Source organism: Sinocyclocheilus anshuiensis, unplaced genomic scaffold (assembly GCF_001515605.1).
Source record: "Sinocyclocheilus anshuiensis isolate Anshui unplaced genomic scaffold, SAMN03320099.WGS_v1.1 scaffold352, whole genome shotgun sequence".
Taxonomy (NCBI): domain Eukaryota; kingdom Metazoa; phylum Chordata; class Actinopteri; order Cypriniformes; family Cyprinidae; genus Sinocyclocheilus; species Sinocyclocheilus anshuiensis.
Window position 1 is genome coordinate 580984 of NW_015557093.1, and position 16692 is coordinate 597675.

Genomic DNA, 16692 nt, shown 5'->3' on the forward strand with positions numbered 1-16692 from the left:
GGGGCGAGAAAGAGAGAGACAGAGAGAGAGAGAGAGAGAGAGAGAGAGAGAGAGAGGGAGAGAGTCCCTGTTACAGTTGAGACCTTGTGCTCTGTTGTTCTTGCATTACTCATTCTAATGTATTTATTCAACCTTTACATTTGTTACAGTGTGATGAGTAGGGACTAAACCAAAAAAATAAATGATTAGAATAGAACAAAAACAAGAGAGCACCTTGAAACACAAATAAAGCAAGACTTTTTACTGTACATTTTCTATAATAAAGACACATCCTGTGAAGCATTTACTCGCTTTAATCCAGGGTTATTAATGATAACTAAAACAAAAACAGTAAAAAAAATAATTAAAAAAAAAAACGGTAAAGAGAAAAAAATTGTTACTTGAAATAAAATAAACGTTAACTGAAAATATCAAATAACATATAGAACAACTGATACAAGAAATATATATATATATATATATATATCTTATATAAATTTTGAAAACTTTCAAATTAATTGAAAATGGAAAATATAAAAATATTCAAAATATTAATAAGGACTAAAACAATATCTCAGTAATACTAAAATAGCACTGCTATAATCAAATCTATTATCACACTAAATCATTAAAAAATGTCATTAAATCATCTGCCAAATTGACAAATGAAAATATTTTAATAATAAAATAATATACTAAAAATAAGAAATAATTATAAAATAAGAGCTATGTGTCATAATTAAGTGTCTTTCTGTATTAATTATTGATAGTTGTTTTTTCATTGCACTGTAAAAAACAAAAAAAAAAAAAAAACATTAAACTCAAAAATATTATTTCAAATGACAAAATCAACCTGTTTATATTAGGTTATAGAAAAACAGTATTAATGCTTTTTATTATGTATTCATTTTTTTTGTATGACTGTTATTACACCCAGTTTTATGCATCAATCAGTGTACAGTGTATGTGTTTATGAGTGCTTTCTTTTAAATGTGTGGGTGCACGTTCATAAAGTATTTCTTGTTTTACTGTATGTCTGGTCGTCTCTCTCTTATGGTGTTCCTGTGGGCATTTCTTTATTATACGCGCCAGTACTCCCTCCCTCTCTCTGCCCATCTGTATGTGTCTCCACGGTTTGGTTCTCCCCTGCTCTTGTGCCTGATGCTGTCCAGGTATGGGGCTCTTGTTCCAGGCTGCCTCCCCGCTGCAGTTCCCTGTGTCTGGCCCCAGTCGCCCAACCTGTCCCTGGTTCAACAGCGCTCTGCCATCCACACCCAGTGGGCAATCTGTCACCAACACAGCCTTGGCACTGGCAGCACACCCCTCTCTCTCTCTTTCTTTTTCATACCCTCTTTCTCCTTTGCTCTCCTCTCCTGTCCTGTCTTCCCCCTGGCCACGGCTCAGTTCATTAATCTCCATTATAAAACAGAAGTTAGTTAATATCTCTGATGCTCGCTGGCTACGACACCCTGCCACGGGCCCTTTGGCACACAAGCACTTACGTAAAAACACACACACATTCACTTGTGCTTAGCTATTCACACCTTCACACACGCTGACAAATACAACATATTTGTGAGTCTGTGTGTTCTGAGTCAGTGAATTTTATTTTGATAAAGAAATAATTAAAGGTCAAATATGACTCATTGGTTTAGTGATAAAATTTCTTTCTTACATCAGGTTAGAGATCTGACCAAGCCACTAACCCTAGGTATAAACTTAAGTCATTTTGATTCTTGTAAGTGAACAACAATATTTGCCTGGTGGACAATAAAAGTCAAAAAAAAGTCTCATAGATTTGAGCAAGAACCTAGAACACTCTCCACTGCACACATTCCACTCACTTTTTCTATGAGAAATGTAAAAATGTAGTATGTAGTATGTAAAAGTTATTGTTGATTTTATTATACTGCATCAGCTAAAATTAATATTAATAATGATGCAGTATTTATTAGTAATATTAGTAAGAAGTGTTTTGCAAATGTTTTTATTTTAATTAAAATTAATAAAAGTAAATGATATTAATAGTAACAAAATATATTTATTTTAGTTTCACAGCTTTGTATTTATCATTTAAAAGTCACTTTGGATAAAAAAAATTAAAATGAATGAATAAATATAAGTGTAAGGCTAAACTGTTTTGTTAGTCTCTAAAATATAAAAAGAAATTAATTATTTGAGAAACATAAGAAAGTGAGGTATGTAGAAAAACTAAAAAGCAAGTGAGAGAGGTATAGAATGACTTCAAACAGCCACGAGGTGAATAAACTGCACAGTTCTGCACGGTGGACTTAGCTTTACTTCATTATTTATGTGGCGTCTACAGAACGACCTGCGGCTACTTCACACACGCACCCCTCACACACTTCTACAAACTACTTCACATCACACTTTCTTGGCCCAAACAAAAAGTCCGGCACATTCCCTCTCAAATTAAGTCTGCCAGCACAAATCAGCGCTGCGTTCCCTGTAGTCAAGCTGCACTGTAACCTCAATATCACTTCGAGGCTCAATACTCACTCTTTTGAACCCCTAATGAAATGCAATCAATGATTGATAAGGTGGCAGTTGCCCTGAAGTAGACCCGCTGACGATTACAGCTGGTCGGCCCGAGCACCTGACCCCGCTCTGGGCTCCAGAGGTGTGCCACCTGGCCCTGGGAGAGACAGGCGCCGGGCCTTTTGTCTTATTAGCTGACTGTTGAGGTGTAAAGATCTGCCGCCTGCCAGGCATACAATTAGTCATCCTGTGATCTTTATTACTCTAGGGTGGTGGTCTTTCTTAGCAAAGCCCCAATTTGACACCCTCTCTTCCTCACCCGGGAGCCCCAGGCAATGCTGGGGATCAGGTGATGGGACCTTGCAGAGGGTCCCTTGCATCACAGGTTAAGGACGAGGCAGGAGTCCCTCTTGTGCTACCAAGAGGACCGTGTGCGATCCTCTGCAGGGTCAGCGATTGGAGGAATCCGCCCACTTTGTGATCTCTGGTTCCTCCATATACTCTTCTTTGCAGCTTCTTAAGACCCTCTTGATATGAGAAATCATTTTTCAAGGTATCTTGAGTTGTCTATTTAGCTCTTGGGACACTAAATAGTACTTACAGTATTAACAATTAATAAATATCATTTTAATTAATGATTTTTCAGATCAGGATGCAAATTTAATGACTTTCAGTGGGGTCAGCTAAATAAAAATATATATTGGTAATTTCACATTTACACAATAAATGGTCTTGGTCTTGCAACTCAAATAACCTCTGGACAGTTAGTCAAACATTAACACGTAGGACATCTTGCAAAATTATTAAACTGAAAAGTTGCCTAATTCATAAACAACAGCAGAAATATGACTAAAACGTTTTTGTTAATTGAAACAAAGCTGAAATAAAATAACACTTTAAAACTAACTGAAAATTAGAAATGTTACCCTGGAAATGAACGGAAATAAGTTTATGCTGAAGCACTAAAATCACTAACTGGAAGTAAAAAAAAAGAAAAAAACGGAAACTGAAATAAAAATATCCCTAGTTAGTCATATTCACAAAATAAAAATGACAAAAGCACATAAAAATTGAATAATGACAACTAAAAAATATACAAAATAAAAGCTAATTAAAATTTTTAATAAAATTATAATAGCACATATATAATATTAAAGTAACACTAGAACAAACACTTGGGCAAATATTGTATTAGTATTGGCCATATTACCAAGTGATGTGTAAAATTTGCACTAAAGTACTATAAAGTTGGTTTTGATGCATCCCTAATGTCAAAAACAATAGATATTTTCCACACTTTTAAAAAAGGCCTTTTTTATTATCCTAACTATGTGCAATTATATGCGCAGTTGCATTTTAATATTTGCATTTAGCATTGTTTTTAGCATTAGCATCATCTGACAATTATGAAATATAAAAAAAGTTCTTTGTGGAACACTGGTCAGTAAAACTCTTTTTGGTTCTAATTGGAACCTTTATTTTTAAGAGACAGAAAGGGTTTGGACTCTGTGAGAGATTCGCTCGGGGAGGCATGTGAGCGGCTCCCTCCCCTGAGAGGTGTTCTGGATGAGCTGGATTCATGTCTGCATGTTAATCCCTTCACTCTACCTGCCAAAAGGCAGAGAGCACATGTTACGGCGCATCGAGATGCTGTGTTCCTCTCCTTTTCCTTTTCACAGACCTCCACAACACAGCTTCACAGCATGAAACCATCTCAACTCTCCCGTCCCTCCCCCCGCTGTCTGTGTGTGTGTGTGTGAAGTGTATGTGGGTGAATGGGTCACGAGGAGTCGCTCAGACGCTCTACAGTTCATTCAGCACAGGTAACAAGGTGAGTCTGTTTGACTCTAGATTGGCCCGGCTATCTAGCCCTGAAGGCTGTCTCCCGACAAGCGTGTTTCTATCTTCCTCCTATCTTTTCTTCCTCCTGTTTTCCCCTTGCTTTCTTTCCAGGGGCTCAATTATGGGAGGATGGTTCTCAAGCGCCCGGCGAGAGCAGATCAGCTGACCCGGGAGAGCAAGCCATCCGACAGGTCCCCTAACAATGATAAATCACATACACACACTGAGCCTGGTGAACAGAGGTCTACCTCACACACACATACATACATAAACAACATTACAACAGCAACCTGCCACTTGCACACACACATATCAACTTATTGTGCTAATAAAGAGCAACTGATAAAGCAAAATGTGCGAAAATGACAAGGCAGAGGAAGCCAATAATCTACTTCCTCCTTAAAGAGGGCACATAGTAGTATGAACAGGATGGGGCTAGTTGTCACAAGGACGATATCATCTGAATAACTTCTGTATAAGGTTTTAAGTGAAAAATACAACTGCACAAATGTATATTTTCTTTATCAGTAGCTTTTTATGTTGGTTTCAAACATGTAAAACACTCTTTAATTTGAATTATAATTATAATTTAGAATTGTATTCCAATAACTAAAATTAAAATGATCAAGTCACAACATTTTATGTTGTAATTTTATGAAATTCATTCATTTAAATATCTGTTTATTAACAAAAAAACAGTGGCTTTATATTTTTTTTACATTTTACATTTTATTTTATTATTTTTGTTTCAGAATTAATTTGCTGTTTATTTTTACCTAATATTGTTTAATGGCTGTTAATCAAATTCTTTTAATCTACCCCATATAGTGTAACAATATGCTTTACCATTGGGGCATGTTGTCACAAAATATCAGCGTGTCTAAAACAGTGTGTAAAGTTTAATTGCGTCTTAGGATCAAGATTTGCATTGATAGAGAAACTGACTAAACCCACTCTTAGAAATATTCACTCGCGTACAAACTGTGACAACTAGCCCCAGTCTCCACTATCTGCTTTGTCCAAGGCTTCTGGGAACTGCCACATGTACATAAAGTGCATATTCCCTCTGACTGAGCAGAAAGCCCATTTATAAATATTTCAGAATGCAAACAGGACATTTCGGTTCATTTAATGTGCATTCATTTTTCTTTTGTTGGAAACGGTTGCTAAGAGAGCCCCCCCCCCCGCCTTCTGAGTTTATAAGACACGCCATAATCCAGGTGTCCGTTAATGTGGATCTCACAGGTCGTTAACCTTGTGGTAACCTGGGACTGCCTGTGAATGTGTGTCCCGAATGCCAGCGAGAAACACAGCTGCCTGCAGGACAGAGCAGCCTCCTGAATCACATCCATATTCCTGATCTATCTGGACAGAGAGGTGTGTGCTCACGGCCAAACCCGGGACTGGAAATGAAATTATATATAAGCCTGATACATGCCTGGCCCCAGCAAAGGTCGTCAGACAAACACAGCTGGGTTTCTAAATGCTGGGGCCATCACTGGCACACACACTGTGGATCTGATCAAGGATTTGGAAGGAGTCAAGCTATGCTTAAGTATATGCTAAAACACAGTCAAACACATCTGTTATCCAAAAAGAAATATATGTATGTGTATATGTATGTATATATATATATATATATATATCATTCTTATTGAGTTTTCCTCTTGAATGTATAAGTATATAAGAGGTGATAGCTGGCGGTCTCCCCTTGCCACGTATCGCAGCATCAAAGCGGCCAGACAATGTATGCTCACTATTAGTATCAATTTACAAATAAACTGCTTTTTTGGTGACTGGATCTCAGATGTCAGATTTTGATAAATGGTTTCAATCTGGCAGCTGTTTTAAAGTGTCAGTCCGCATCAGATCTGATCCCCTCCAACACCAGCGCCTTGCCCAAAAGAATCTCTCTCACTTAGCTTCCTGCCTTTTTAGGGGAAAATAATCTTTTCATACTAACCAGGGGGCAAACTGCCCAGGGCACCTGACGGCACACTGAGTTTTGCACACACGTGTTTTGTATTTATATATATATATATATACTCATTCTGCACCCGTTGCATATCAGCTTTGTTCTTTGATTTGTTGCTTGTTGCTGCCCCAAAGCTGCAATGTGCCACCAGCGTGTTTAACAGTGCCGATCTAACCTCCATATCACCCTCAAAGCCAGCATCACACAAACAGTTGCTTTTTCATTCACAAGCCAGTACGAGCTGTTCTTCTACGCTATCAAACAGAAGACCCTCAGGCTTTCAGAATCAAGGTTTGCTTCACAGACATAAGAAAACACGCATCCTTTTCAGCAAGAACGGAGATGCAATGCCAAATCTGAGGCTGAAATATTCAACTCCCATCTAGCGAATGCTTTACACCTATTTTCAAATTTATGTCAAGCGTTTCTTTCAAATGTAGGAGAGCCTGTGTAAATCCAAAGCACGGCCAGGGAAAACAAAATGGGTGATTTTGAAAGCAGCGAAAGCATTTTCTGGCGACCACACTTACCTTAGGTAACCTCTCCGGGTCTCCAGGGTGACGAGGGATGACCTTTTGTAGCCTCTGGAAGCCGTAGTCTATGGTGGGTTCATTCAGAGCTGCGGGAGAAACCGAAAATAAGATGTTTATTTGATTTAATTGACTGCAGTTCTCTCAGAAACAGGCTGTTATGTCATCTTGTCAATTTCCCAGAGTTCTCTGCCATGGGGTTAAATATCAGCGTGTGTCTGTGTAGGTTTCTCCCTGTATATTTGTTTTTACGTTTGTCCCTGTGGCATCAATCCAGGCCTCCCCCTGTGTGAATTTGTTTTATGAAGTGTTTAGTGAGGCCCTATGGCCTTCCTGTCCCTCTTTACATTTCTTTATACACCAAACTCTAACCTTTCCTGCCTAATTCAATTCTTTTCTTCTCTCTCAACCCTGCTCACGTTTATTTCATTCTCTCGCCGCAAACAGCACCTCCGCTTAGCCCCTCTTTCCCATCTCTGTCGCGATACAACGGCAGAAAGAAACACCCGAAAAGCAGTTAGGGAGATATTTCTCCATAATCAAGCCCATTAATCATAAAAGGCTGTCAAATTTGACTTTGGGGACAATTTGTCAGCCTTCTTGCCCGGTCCGCTTGTGTCACTGTTGCCTCTTGTATTCCGTAAGGATGATTGACAGTCCAAATGCTAGCGAGTAGAATACCTAGTTTGCACTAATATGCATAAGCGATGCTTTCATGAATAAGAATAAGGTGGCTGTGCAGGAGCAGGGGCCTCTTTTCAAAGGGCCCGGTGCCGTTTGTCGTGCGCGGCAAATAGATGTTATTACCATTATAACAATATTTGTTTTCTTTCCTCGGGAATGGGTCTCAGCAAGCTGCTAAATCAAATTTGTTTGAGCCGGTTTCACGGCAAGGAGGAGAAAAGAGCTGGCTGAGTGACAGCGGTTGCTGAGGAGGGGGTGTGTGGGGGTCTTTGTGACTCAATGCCCCCGTGAAAGTGAGGGAACAGTCTCTCAGGATGCTCTGAGAAAGGCTCTGTGGAAACGATCACGTTCCTTCTTCAAGTCGGGAGAACTGCGGTTTGATCAAACGGCAGTGTGATTAGACGCAGTAAGCGATCTACGTGCCATTGTTTTGTTGTGTCGTTTTTGGACAGTCTACTATGTGCTAATCACCGCCATCTGGATATAAGGTGTCAGGAAAAAAGAGAGTAAGACAGAAGGAGAGATAAAAAGAAAGAAAGAAAGAAAGAAAGAAAGAAAGAAAGAAAGAAAGAAAGAAAGAAAGAAAGAAAGAAAGAAAGAAAGAAAGAAAGAAAGAAAGAAAGAAAGAAAGAAAGAAAGAAAGAAAGAAAGAAAGAAAGAAAGAAAGAAAGAAAGAAAGAAAGAAAGAAAGAAAGAAAGAAAGAAAGAAAGAAAGAAAGAAAGAAAGAAAGAAAGAAAGAAAGAAAGAAAGAAAGAAAGAAAGAAAGAAAGAAAGAAAGAAAGAAAGAAAGAAAGAAAGAAAGAAAGAAAGAAAGAAAGAAAGAAAGAAAGAAAGAAAGAAAGAAAGAAAGAAAGAAAGAAAGAAAGAAAGAAAGAAAGAAAGAAAGAAAGAAAGAAAGAAAGAAAGAAAGAAAGAAAGAAAGAAAGAAAGAAAGAAAGAAAGAAAGAAAGAAAGAAAGAAAGAAAAGGAGTGAACGAACAAATGAACAAACATGAATAATAAATGAATGAATGAAGACATGAACAAACAAATGTACAAAAATGAATAAACAAAAAAAAAACTTGAAAGAACAAAAGATGAGGGAGGATAGAAGAAAGAAAGAATGAGATGAGAGAAAATGAACTAGATGCAGGAACATCGGAAGAAGAGCATCCATAAGAGCAATTTCACAAAGCAATCCCATAAAACTTGCACTTTAATGAACCGTCGGACAGGGGACATGAGAGGGAGGGCTTTGTCTCTCTATCACACCCCCAAGAAATTAAGCCCATTACTTCTCTTATTAAAATCCCCCTGAACTTTGACCCCAGCGCCCCATTGGCTGCCTGCAGGGCCTCTGTCCTCTCAGCCAATCGATACGGCTGCCTCCCGTGGAGAAGTGGGAGTAATTGGAGAGTGTGTGTGCGCGGGCCGAACCCTGACCCCGCCTGCATTACACAGCCCATATGAAGATAGATTGCCTGATTTAGTGTAAACATATGCTGCAATTCTAGCCATCAGTGCCACTTGACTTTGGGGACAATTTGTCAGCCTTCTTGCCCGGTCCGCTTGTGTCACTGTTGCCTCTTGTATTCCGTAAGGATGATTGACAGTCCAAATGCTAGCGAGTAGAATACCTAGTTTGCACTAATATGCATAAGCGGTGCTTTCATGAATAAGAATAAGGTGGCTGCGCAGGAGCAGGGGCCTCTTTTCAAAGGGCCCGGTGCCGTTTGTCGTGCGCGGCAAATAGATGTTATTACCATTATAACAATATTTGTTTTCTTTCCTCGGGAATGGGTCTCAGCAAGCTGCTAAATCAAATTTGTTTGAGCCGGTTTCACGGCAAGGAGGAGAAAAGAGCTGGCTGAGTGACAGCGGTTGCTGAGGAGGGGGTGTGTGGGGGTCTTTGTGACTCAATGCCCCTGTGAAAGTGAGGGAACAGTCTCTCAGGACTCTCTGAGAAAGGCTCTGTGGAAACGATCACATTCCTTCTCCAAGTCGGGAGAACTGCGGTTTGATCAAACGGCAGTGTGATTAGACTCAGTAAGCGATCTACGTGCCATTGTTTTGTTGTGTCGTTTTTGGACAGTCTACTATGTGCTAATCACCGCCATCTGGATATAAGGTGTCAGGAAAAAAGAGAGTAAGACAGAAGGAGAGATAAAAAGAAAGAAAGAAAGAAAGAAAGAAAGAAAGAAAGAAAGAAAGAAAGAAAGAAAGAAAGAAAATGAAAAGAAAAAATGGAATGTAAAAAAGGAAGGAAACAAATGAAGTAACGAATGAGTAAACAAAAACATGAATAAGTTCATGAACAAATAAGTAAACAAAAACAAGCAAAAGAAAGAAAGAAATGGAATGCAAAGGAGGATGGAACCAAAAGAAGTAAGGAAGGAGTAAACAAACACATGAACGAATTAATGAACAAGTAAACAAAAAAAAAACAAGCAAAACAGAAAGAAAGAAAGAAAGAAAGAAAGAAAGAAAGAAAGAAAGGAAGAAAGAAAGAAAGAAAAGGAGTGAACGAACAAATGAACAAACATGAATAATAAATGAATGAACGAAGACATGAACAAACAAATGTACAAAAATGAATAAACAAAAAAAAAACTTGAAAGAACAAAAGATGAGGGAGGATAGAAGAAAGAAAGAATGAGATGAGAGAAAATGAACTAGATGCAGGAACATCGGAAGAAGAGCATCCATAAGAGCAATTTCACAAAGCAATCCCATAAAACTTGCACTTTAATGAACCGTCGGACAGGGGACATGAGAGGGAGGGCTTTGTCTCTCTATCACACCCCCAAGAAATTAAGCCCATTACTTCTCTTATTAAAATCCCCCTGAACTTTGACCCCAGCGCCCCATTGGCTGCCTGCAGGGCCTCTGTCCTCTCAGCCAATCGATACGGCTGCCTCCCGTGGAGAAGTGGGAGTAATTGGAGAGTGTGTGTGCGCGGGCCGAACCCTGACCCCGCCTGCATTACACAGCCCATATGAAGATAGATTGCCTGATTTAGTGTAAACATATGCTGCAATTCTAGCCATCAGTGCCACTTTCTCCGTCGTAATTTGTATTGATTTTTTTCTCCCTTCCTCTCAGCCATCCACGCGTCTTTGCTGTGCCTGACGTGCGATTGCGAAAAGGGAAAGATAATGCAGTTCGCTGAAGAGGTGGCGAGTGTATGTGTGTGTGTGTGTGTGTGTGTGTGTTGGAGGAGACGAATAGAGGGATGTATATTTATTATTAATTTAATCATCTCCTTATTGCAGGCGCTGTGGGGCTGCACATCTCTTTTCTCTCTCTCTCGTTCTCGTTTGAAGGTTATCACACTCTCCACTGAGATCTACTGATGCTAAATAGAAGGTTGCTTTGGAGTGTGAGGTAACAGCGAAAGATTAATATGATTTCCTCTTTCAGATGTCCAGTGGGATGGGACAACACAATGAGCTGCCAAAAAAAGAGACACAAAAAAAGCATTTCCTCATCTGCTTGCATAACTACATCTATTACTGTCAAGCTTTTGATCATCAGCATTGCAGGGTCGAGTCTGAATCGTGTCCCCCATCATCATCGACGCACATCAGCAAAACCATTGAGCGTCTGACCTCTGACATGCAGTTAACCTGCACGGCACACCTGCGTTTGTCCTCACATATGAGCTCGCCGGAGTGCTATCTATCTAGCAAATTAGAGGTAGTGCGTGAAACTCTAAAATCAATCCCAGCATACCTCTCTGTTCTTATTACATGCTCTGCAGAAGTCAGAGGTCAACTAGGGCTGACTGGGAAACCACTCAACACACACCAACTCATGATAGCCAGATCTAATGAGGGCAATGCTTACTAATAAAAGAAGGAGGGAAATAAAAGAGGAGAGGAAAGATATACAACAAGAATGAAAGAAAAAGCAGAGAATGTAAATGAATAATTGGCTCCACACACAACACACATGAATGTTGATTTGCGATTTGAATTGGAGTGACAAGAAAAGGAACTGCAATTCAAATTAATTCAACACATGTAATTCCTTGTCCACAATTGTTAATTTATTCAGTTAAATTCATTACGTTTATTATAAATATAGTAATTTATTATGTTTGTTCCATCCATCCATCATTCTATATATCTACATGTCTTCTCAGTCATCCATCCATCCATCGTTCCGTCATATTCATCCATTGTTCGTTCATTCGTACATTCCATCCATCCATCCATTATATTTAAAGCTTCAATGCTTTTTAAACATCTTTCTAAACTTTAAAATCCTTCTTTGTCAAGCAACATTTAAAATTCAGTCTCAAGATTTGCTTTTATACTTAAAATGTTCCTTTTTTTTTCTTTGAATTTCCTTATTTAATTTCACTGCCTTACAATCAAATTCGAATTGCAATGCTGTATCCTGTATGCTACCTCAATTCAAATTCAAATTCAGGAATGTAATTGGAATTTAAAGACTATTCTGAGTTCAAATTCAATTCCAATTCAGGACTGTAAAAACTATTCTGAATGGCACACAACCCTGCTCCACAAGCTATCACAGCACCTAATTTCCCAGCCCAGCCCCAATAACTTGTCTCCTGCCAACTGTATATACGTTCAGTCTCTGCTTGTTTACATCCATGCTCTCCAGTGGGCTTACATCTATTTACCCTCCTCTGTTTTTCTATTTACATTCTCTTGTTCCCACTTTCCAACTGGCCCCCCGGCTGATCATGTTTCGCCTCTCCCTGATGGCGTCTGTCTTTACAACACAGGGCTTTTTAGGTGCCATATCCATTCCCGTTCTCTCCTCCTTAGCCCCTGTGATGCAGCGATCGTAAGCGTAGTCATGCCCCCCTAGGCCACAATCGCAACTGCGTGTCTGCGCCATTCAGAGAGAGGCTATTTCAGCGGTCTCCCTCTAACGCAGACTGAACGATTTCAGATGGAGCCTTCGGCCCATCTAAAACACTTGATCAAGCCCTGCTCTGTCCGTGGGAAGCACATTGATGGAATGGGGAATTTGATGCGGGTTCGGATTCCGACGCAACATGCCTCAATTTCTCATTTTCATGTGCTACATGATTGATATGGGAGAGAATGGCTCCGAGCCGCTCTTTCACCTGCAGATGGGTATCTCGCACTTAGATTGCCCAGCTACTCTTTAGGGGGAAGACATTTACAGATGCGCAATGGGGCGACGTGAGAGGAAGCGATTTGTTTTCTTGTTCTACTCTGTTGCTGCGAGGTCGCCGTTCTGGCTTGTTAACAAACATCTGAAGACCCCCTGTTGCATGCCATCGATTTCAACCCATCCATCTCCTCTTTGTCCTCGCGTCAAAAAGGTTGCGGCACATGGAAACGCCTTGCTCCGCAACTGACTGAAAAATCGGAATGCGCTTCTTCGCACCACTCAGAAGGAATAAAACAAGAAGTGAGATTCAAAGTGCAAGTTCTGATCAATCATTACGGCCTGACTCCCCCATCCCTAACCCCTGCAACCCCCAAACACTCCTACCTCCTCCTCCTCCCTGGATCGATCCTCATAGAAATTTCATGAACTTTAAACTGTGATTGACAGTAGAGGCAGGGCGCGCAGGCTGCTTTAAAGTGGAGAGCCACCAGGGAAGATGAAGAGAAACCCACCCCAGCCTCTTCAAACACGCAGAGAACACAGACTCGCTCGCACTAAAAACCACACACTTTTAATTACGGCTTGAACGTGCTTCGCTGTTATGGCAGCAATTAGGAAAGCTGAGCTAACCTCGGTTTATCCCTGTGTGACACCGCACTATGAAAAACTGTCTGGCTTTTTAGGGACAGATAATAATCAACAAATGATTCTCACTTTTGGTCAGACGTCACATTAACGGAGCAAGATGTTCGGAAAGCACATGTGCTATATCACTTCACGGGTGTCTGTCATTGTATGCGGGAAGTAAGATCAGTGGAATAAAAGAGGAGGTTGAGTATTTGATGAGCTGCTGAGGGCTTTTCTCCACCAGGGGAATGTGTCGTTCCTCTACAGAACCGAGATTCATATCACTATCAAAGGAGTCACTTTTCTCTTAAAGAGGAGACCTGTGGAACCAATGTTGGATAATTAGTCGTTTCATGGGGGGACACTTTAGGCTGTGACTCCAAAATAATAACAGGCTCCTCAGGTGGGGGAAGTATGGCTTTGAGGCACACTTCCTTGACGTGCCACTCAACTTAATCAAGGCACTACAGAGGCAATTATCCAGCAGATGATTAACATATCTAGCCGGTAAGGCAAACGGATGCAAGTGGTAATCAGCATGGTTGCGTCACTGCTCGGTCTTCGAGGAGAGGGAAAGAGAGAGAGAGAAGGAGTAACGGAAGGAGCTCAGTGTGTTAATGTCACTTCCACTTCAGTCTTTCCACACTGGGAATGTTCGCTACATTCAAGTCACTGCACACATTTCCATATATCAGAGTTGGTGCTGTGTAGTTATTATAGGGCTGGGAATTGCCAGCTACCTCATGATATGATTGGAATACATAAATCATTATTCGATACATCAATATAGTTTTAATATCTCTTGGGCCTTATAGAGCCTCATAGACAGATGAAGAAAACTTTTGGCCATCAAAAATTCCATGAAATACCATTTTTAGTTTTTGACCAAAAGAAAATAAGTGGACAAACAGAAGTGGAAAATTTGATCTGAAACTGTATACTTTAAAATTCAGAAAAACATATATAGAGTTATAGAAAAAAATCCAGTATTTAAAATTATTATTATTATTTTTAAATATTTCAATACATTTTTTAAAGATTATTATTAAGAATTATAATTTAAAATAATAAATTTGCTGTTTTGGCCAAGCATTTTTATTTTGGTGCCTAGCCAACAAATATTGTCACCCACACACATACTGTATATATATATATATATATATGTATTATTATGTGATTGTTTCAGCACACCCCTAAGATTTATGCAAATACAAAAACATAAATTTGTAAATACTCTTGACAAACTCTTGGCTTACAGGATAGAGAAAAGTTGTGATGTCTGCTTCTCTAACCTTTGAAATTTGACATTATATAAGCAAATGGATTCCTCTAAAAGGCTGTACTGGAGCTACTGTGAAAGTATCTCACCAATATACACCACAGACAGGATACTGCTGACAGACCACCTCCTAGTGCGAGACTCTCGAACACATCGGCGTCCAAGCTGTGAAACAACTGAACGAAATGATGACATCATGCCGGGTCCTGTTCTACGTGCTCGGCAGCCCCGCAGAGTGGAGAGGATGTTTCAGATACAAGTTTTATTTCTGCTGGATCTTCTTGACTGACGCAATCAAACAAAGCACTATACCCAAAAGGCCAAGTCAAATGCTGACTTTTGATGCCCCAAATGCAGCTTGAATGCTTGCAAACTAGAAGCACGGTTTGCTGTCGTTCGGCTGTATCATACTGAATACATTACTTCTGGTCACATGTATTATTATTATGATTATAATGACAGAGGCAGTAAGTTACAGGCGATTGGGAGGGTTGTGTTAGCGTAGGCTGGATCCATGCCGCCAGTCTCAGAGCTTGTAATGTATAGATCAATGTGGCCGTAGGGGAAAGAGGATCAATGGCTGTTGAGTTATTGCAGTATTTGGCTACTGATTTTAGAGAGCTGTGTTTTCCCAGGAAAGTCAATACCCTTAGGCTCTTCACACTCATCTCGCCCTCCTTCCTCTAACCCAACACCTGGGGAGTCTTAACCCCCTGAGAGACAGAGAGAGAGAGAGAAAGAGACAAGAGTTGGTGGACTGAAGGACTTAATGATGCATGCAGGCAGAAGGGAGAACTAACAGAATAAGAGTGAAGATCTCTCCAAAGGGAGTGCGGCAGAGAACAGAGTAAATGTGAGAAAGCAACAGAGCCGTAATAGTTATCAGGTACCAGCTGCAACACTGAAAGTGAAAATGGACTTAACATTCTGCAAATCTAACAAGATGTCCTGACTAGCCCATGCCACATGTGAAATGCTTTCAGGGAATTTGGACAGAGCCAGTCTTTGACATTTCCCTGTAGTGCTAGGAATGGTAAAAGCCACAGCCAGCAGGTGCAGAGCAGACTTCTGTGATATTTAGACTTTTAATTTACAATATCATAATTTCAATTGAATTTGAATAAAGATAGCAAACAAGATGCAGAATTGAAATTGAAATAAACCGCAATAAATTATTAAATCACAAAACATAAAAATATATAATATAAAAATATGCCTTTACATATGAAATTATAAAGCTGTACATTATTAAATTTTATAGTTAATATTTGTTATTTTAATATAATCAATATATAATCATAGTAAATATATCATTTCTTTTTTCGTTACATTTTTTTTTTTAATTAAAATTGTATGGATTTTTTTGAATGTCTATTAATTGGAAAGTAAATTCCTTTTCCTGTCATTCCAATTCAAATTCCAATATAACATTGTGTAGGGCATAATCAATTAAAATTAAAATTAAAAACTTCCATCAAAACAAAAACGAATACATTTATTCACTCACAACGTTTCAATCCATGACCTTTATCAGGCCTTCATGTCATGGACTGAAACGTTGTGAGTGAATCAATTTATATTTTGATACATTTGCAAGTGCAGATAGTGTGCGCGATCAATTCTTTTTTGTTTTGAAATTGGACCTGTTTTTTGTTCATTTTTCCTACGCACCTATCGAGGTGTGCAAGGGTAACTGTTGTTAAATAACAATTCCATGCAACAAAATATTAACTGAAAAATTGAATTGAATTCTGAATTTTACTAAGCCGTGAAGAAATATCCCTCTAACAGCCCCAGATGCTTCAGTTTGAAGACTGTGAGATCACTTCCTGTGATGGCAGTGTTAACGGCAGTGATATCGGAGAAGACATGCTTTGAACACTGCTGCTCTGGCTTTCCACTCCAGCACAGATAAGACAGTCAACCTATAATCAGTGGAATGGGCACATTGACCGTCTTTGATGCATTTCTGGGGTCCATTACTGCTAATGAAAGGCAGATAAAAGGAATATGATAAAAATAATTTGTGTCTGCACAGAGATGCCAGTTTCCTCCACCAATGTACGTATCCCCCTCCCATTCCCTACGGCCTGAACGCTTAATTTCTGATGACCTAAATGTATCTCTTTCAAAATATTCAAACTGGCTTGTGTTCATCTGGAAGTGTCTGACGATAAGAAGT

At 39.4% G+C, this 16692-nt stretch overlaps 1 protein-coding gene across 1 annotated transcript in view; it reads right to left on the minus strand.

The window, feature by feature from the left end:
* LOC107677352 (transcription factor COE3-like) overlaps window positions 1-16692 on the minus strand; it is a 112790-nt gene that overhangs the window by 14130 nt on the left and 81968 nt on the right. Inside the window, exon 11 of the mRNA XM_016472232.1 lies at window positions 6826-6914. Coding sequence (XP_016327718.1) covers window positions 6826-6914 — 89 coding nt within the window. The remainder of the gene's footprint in view (window positions 1-6825; window positions 6915-16692) is intronic.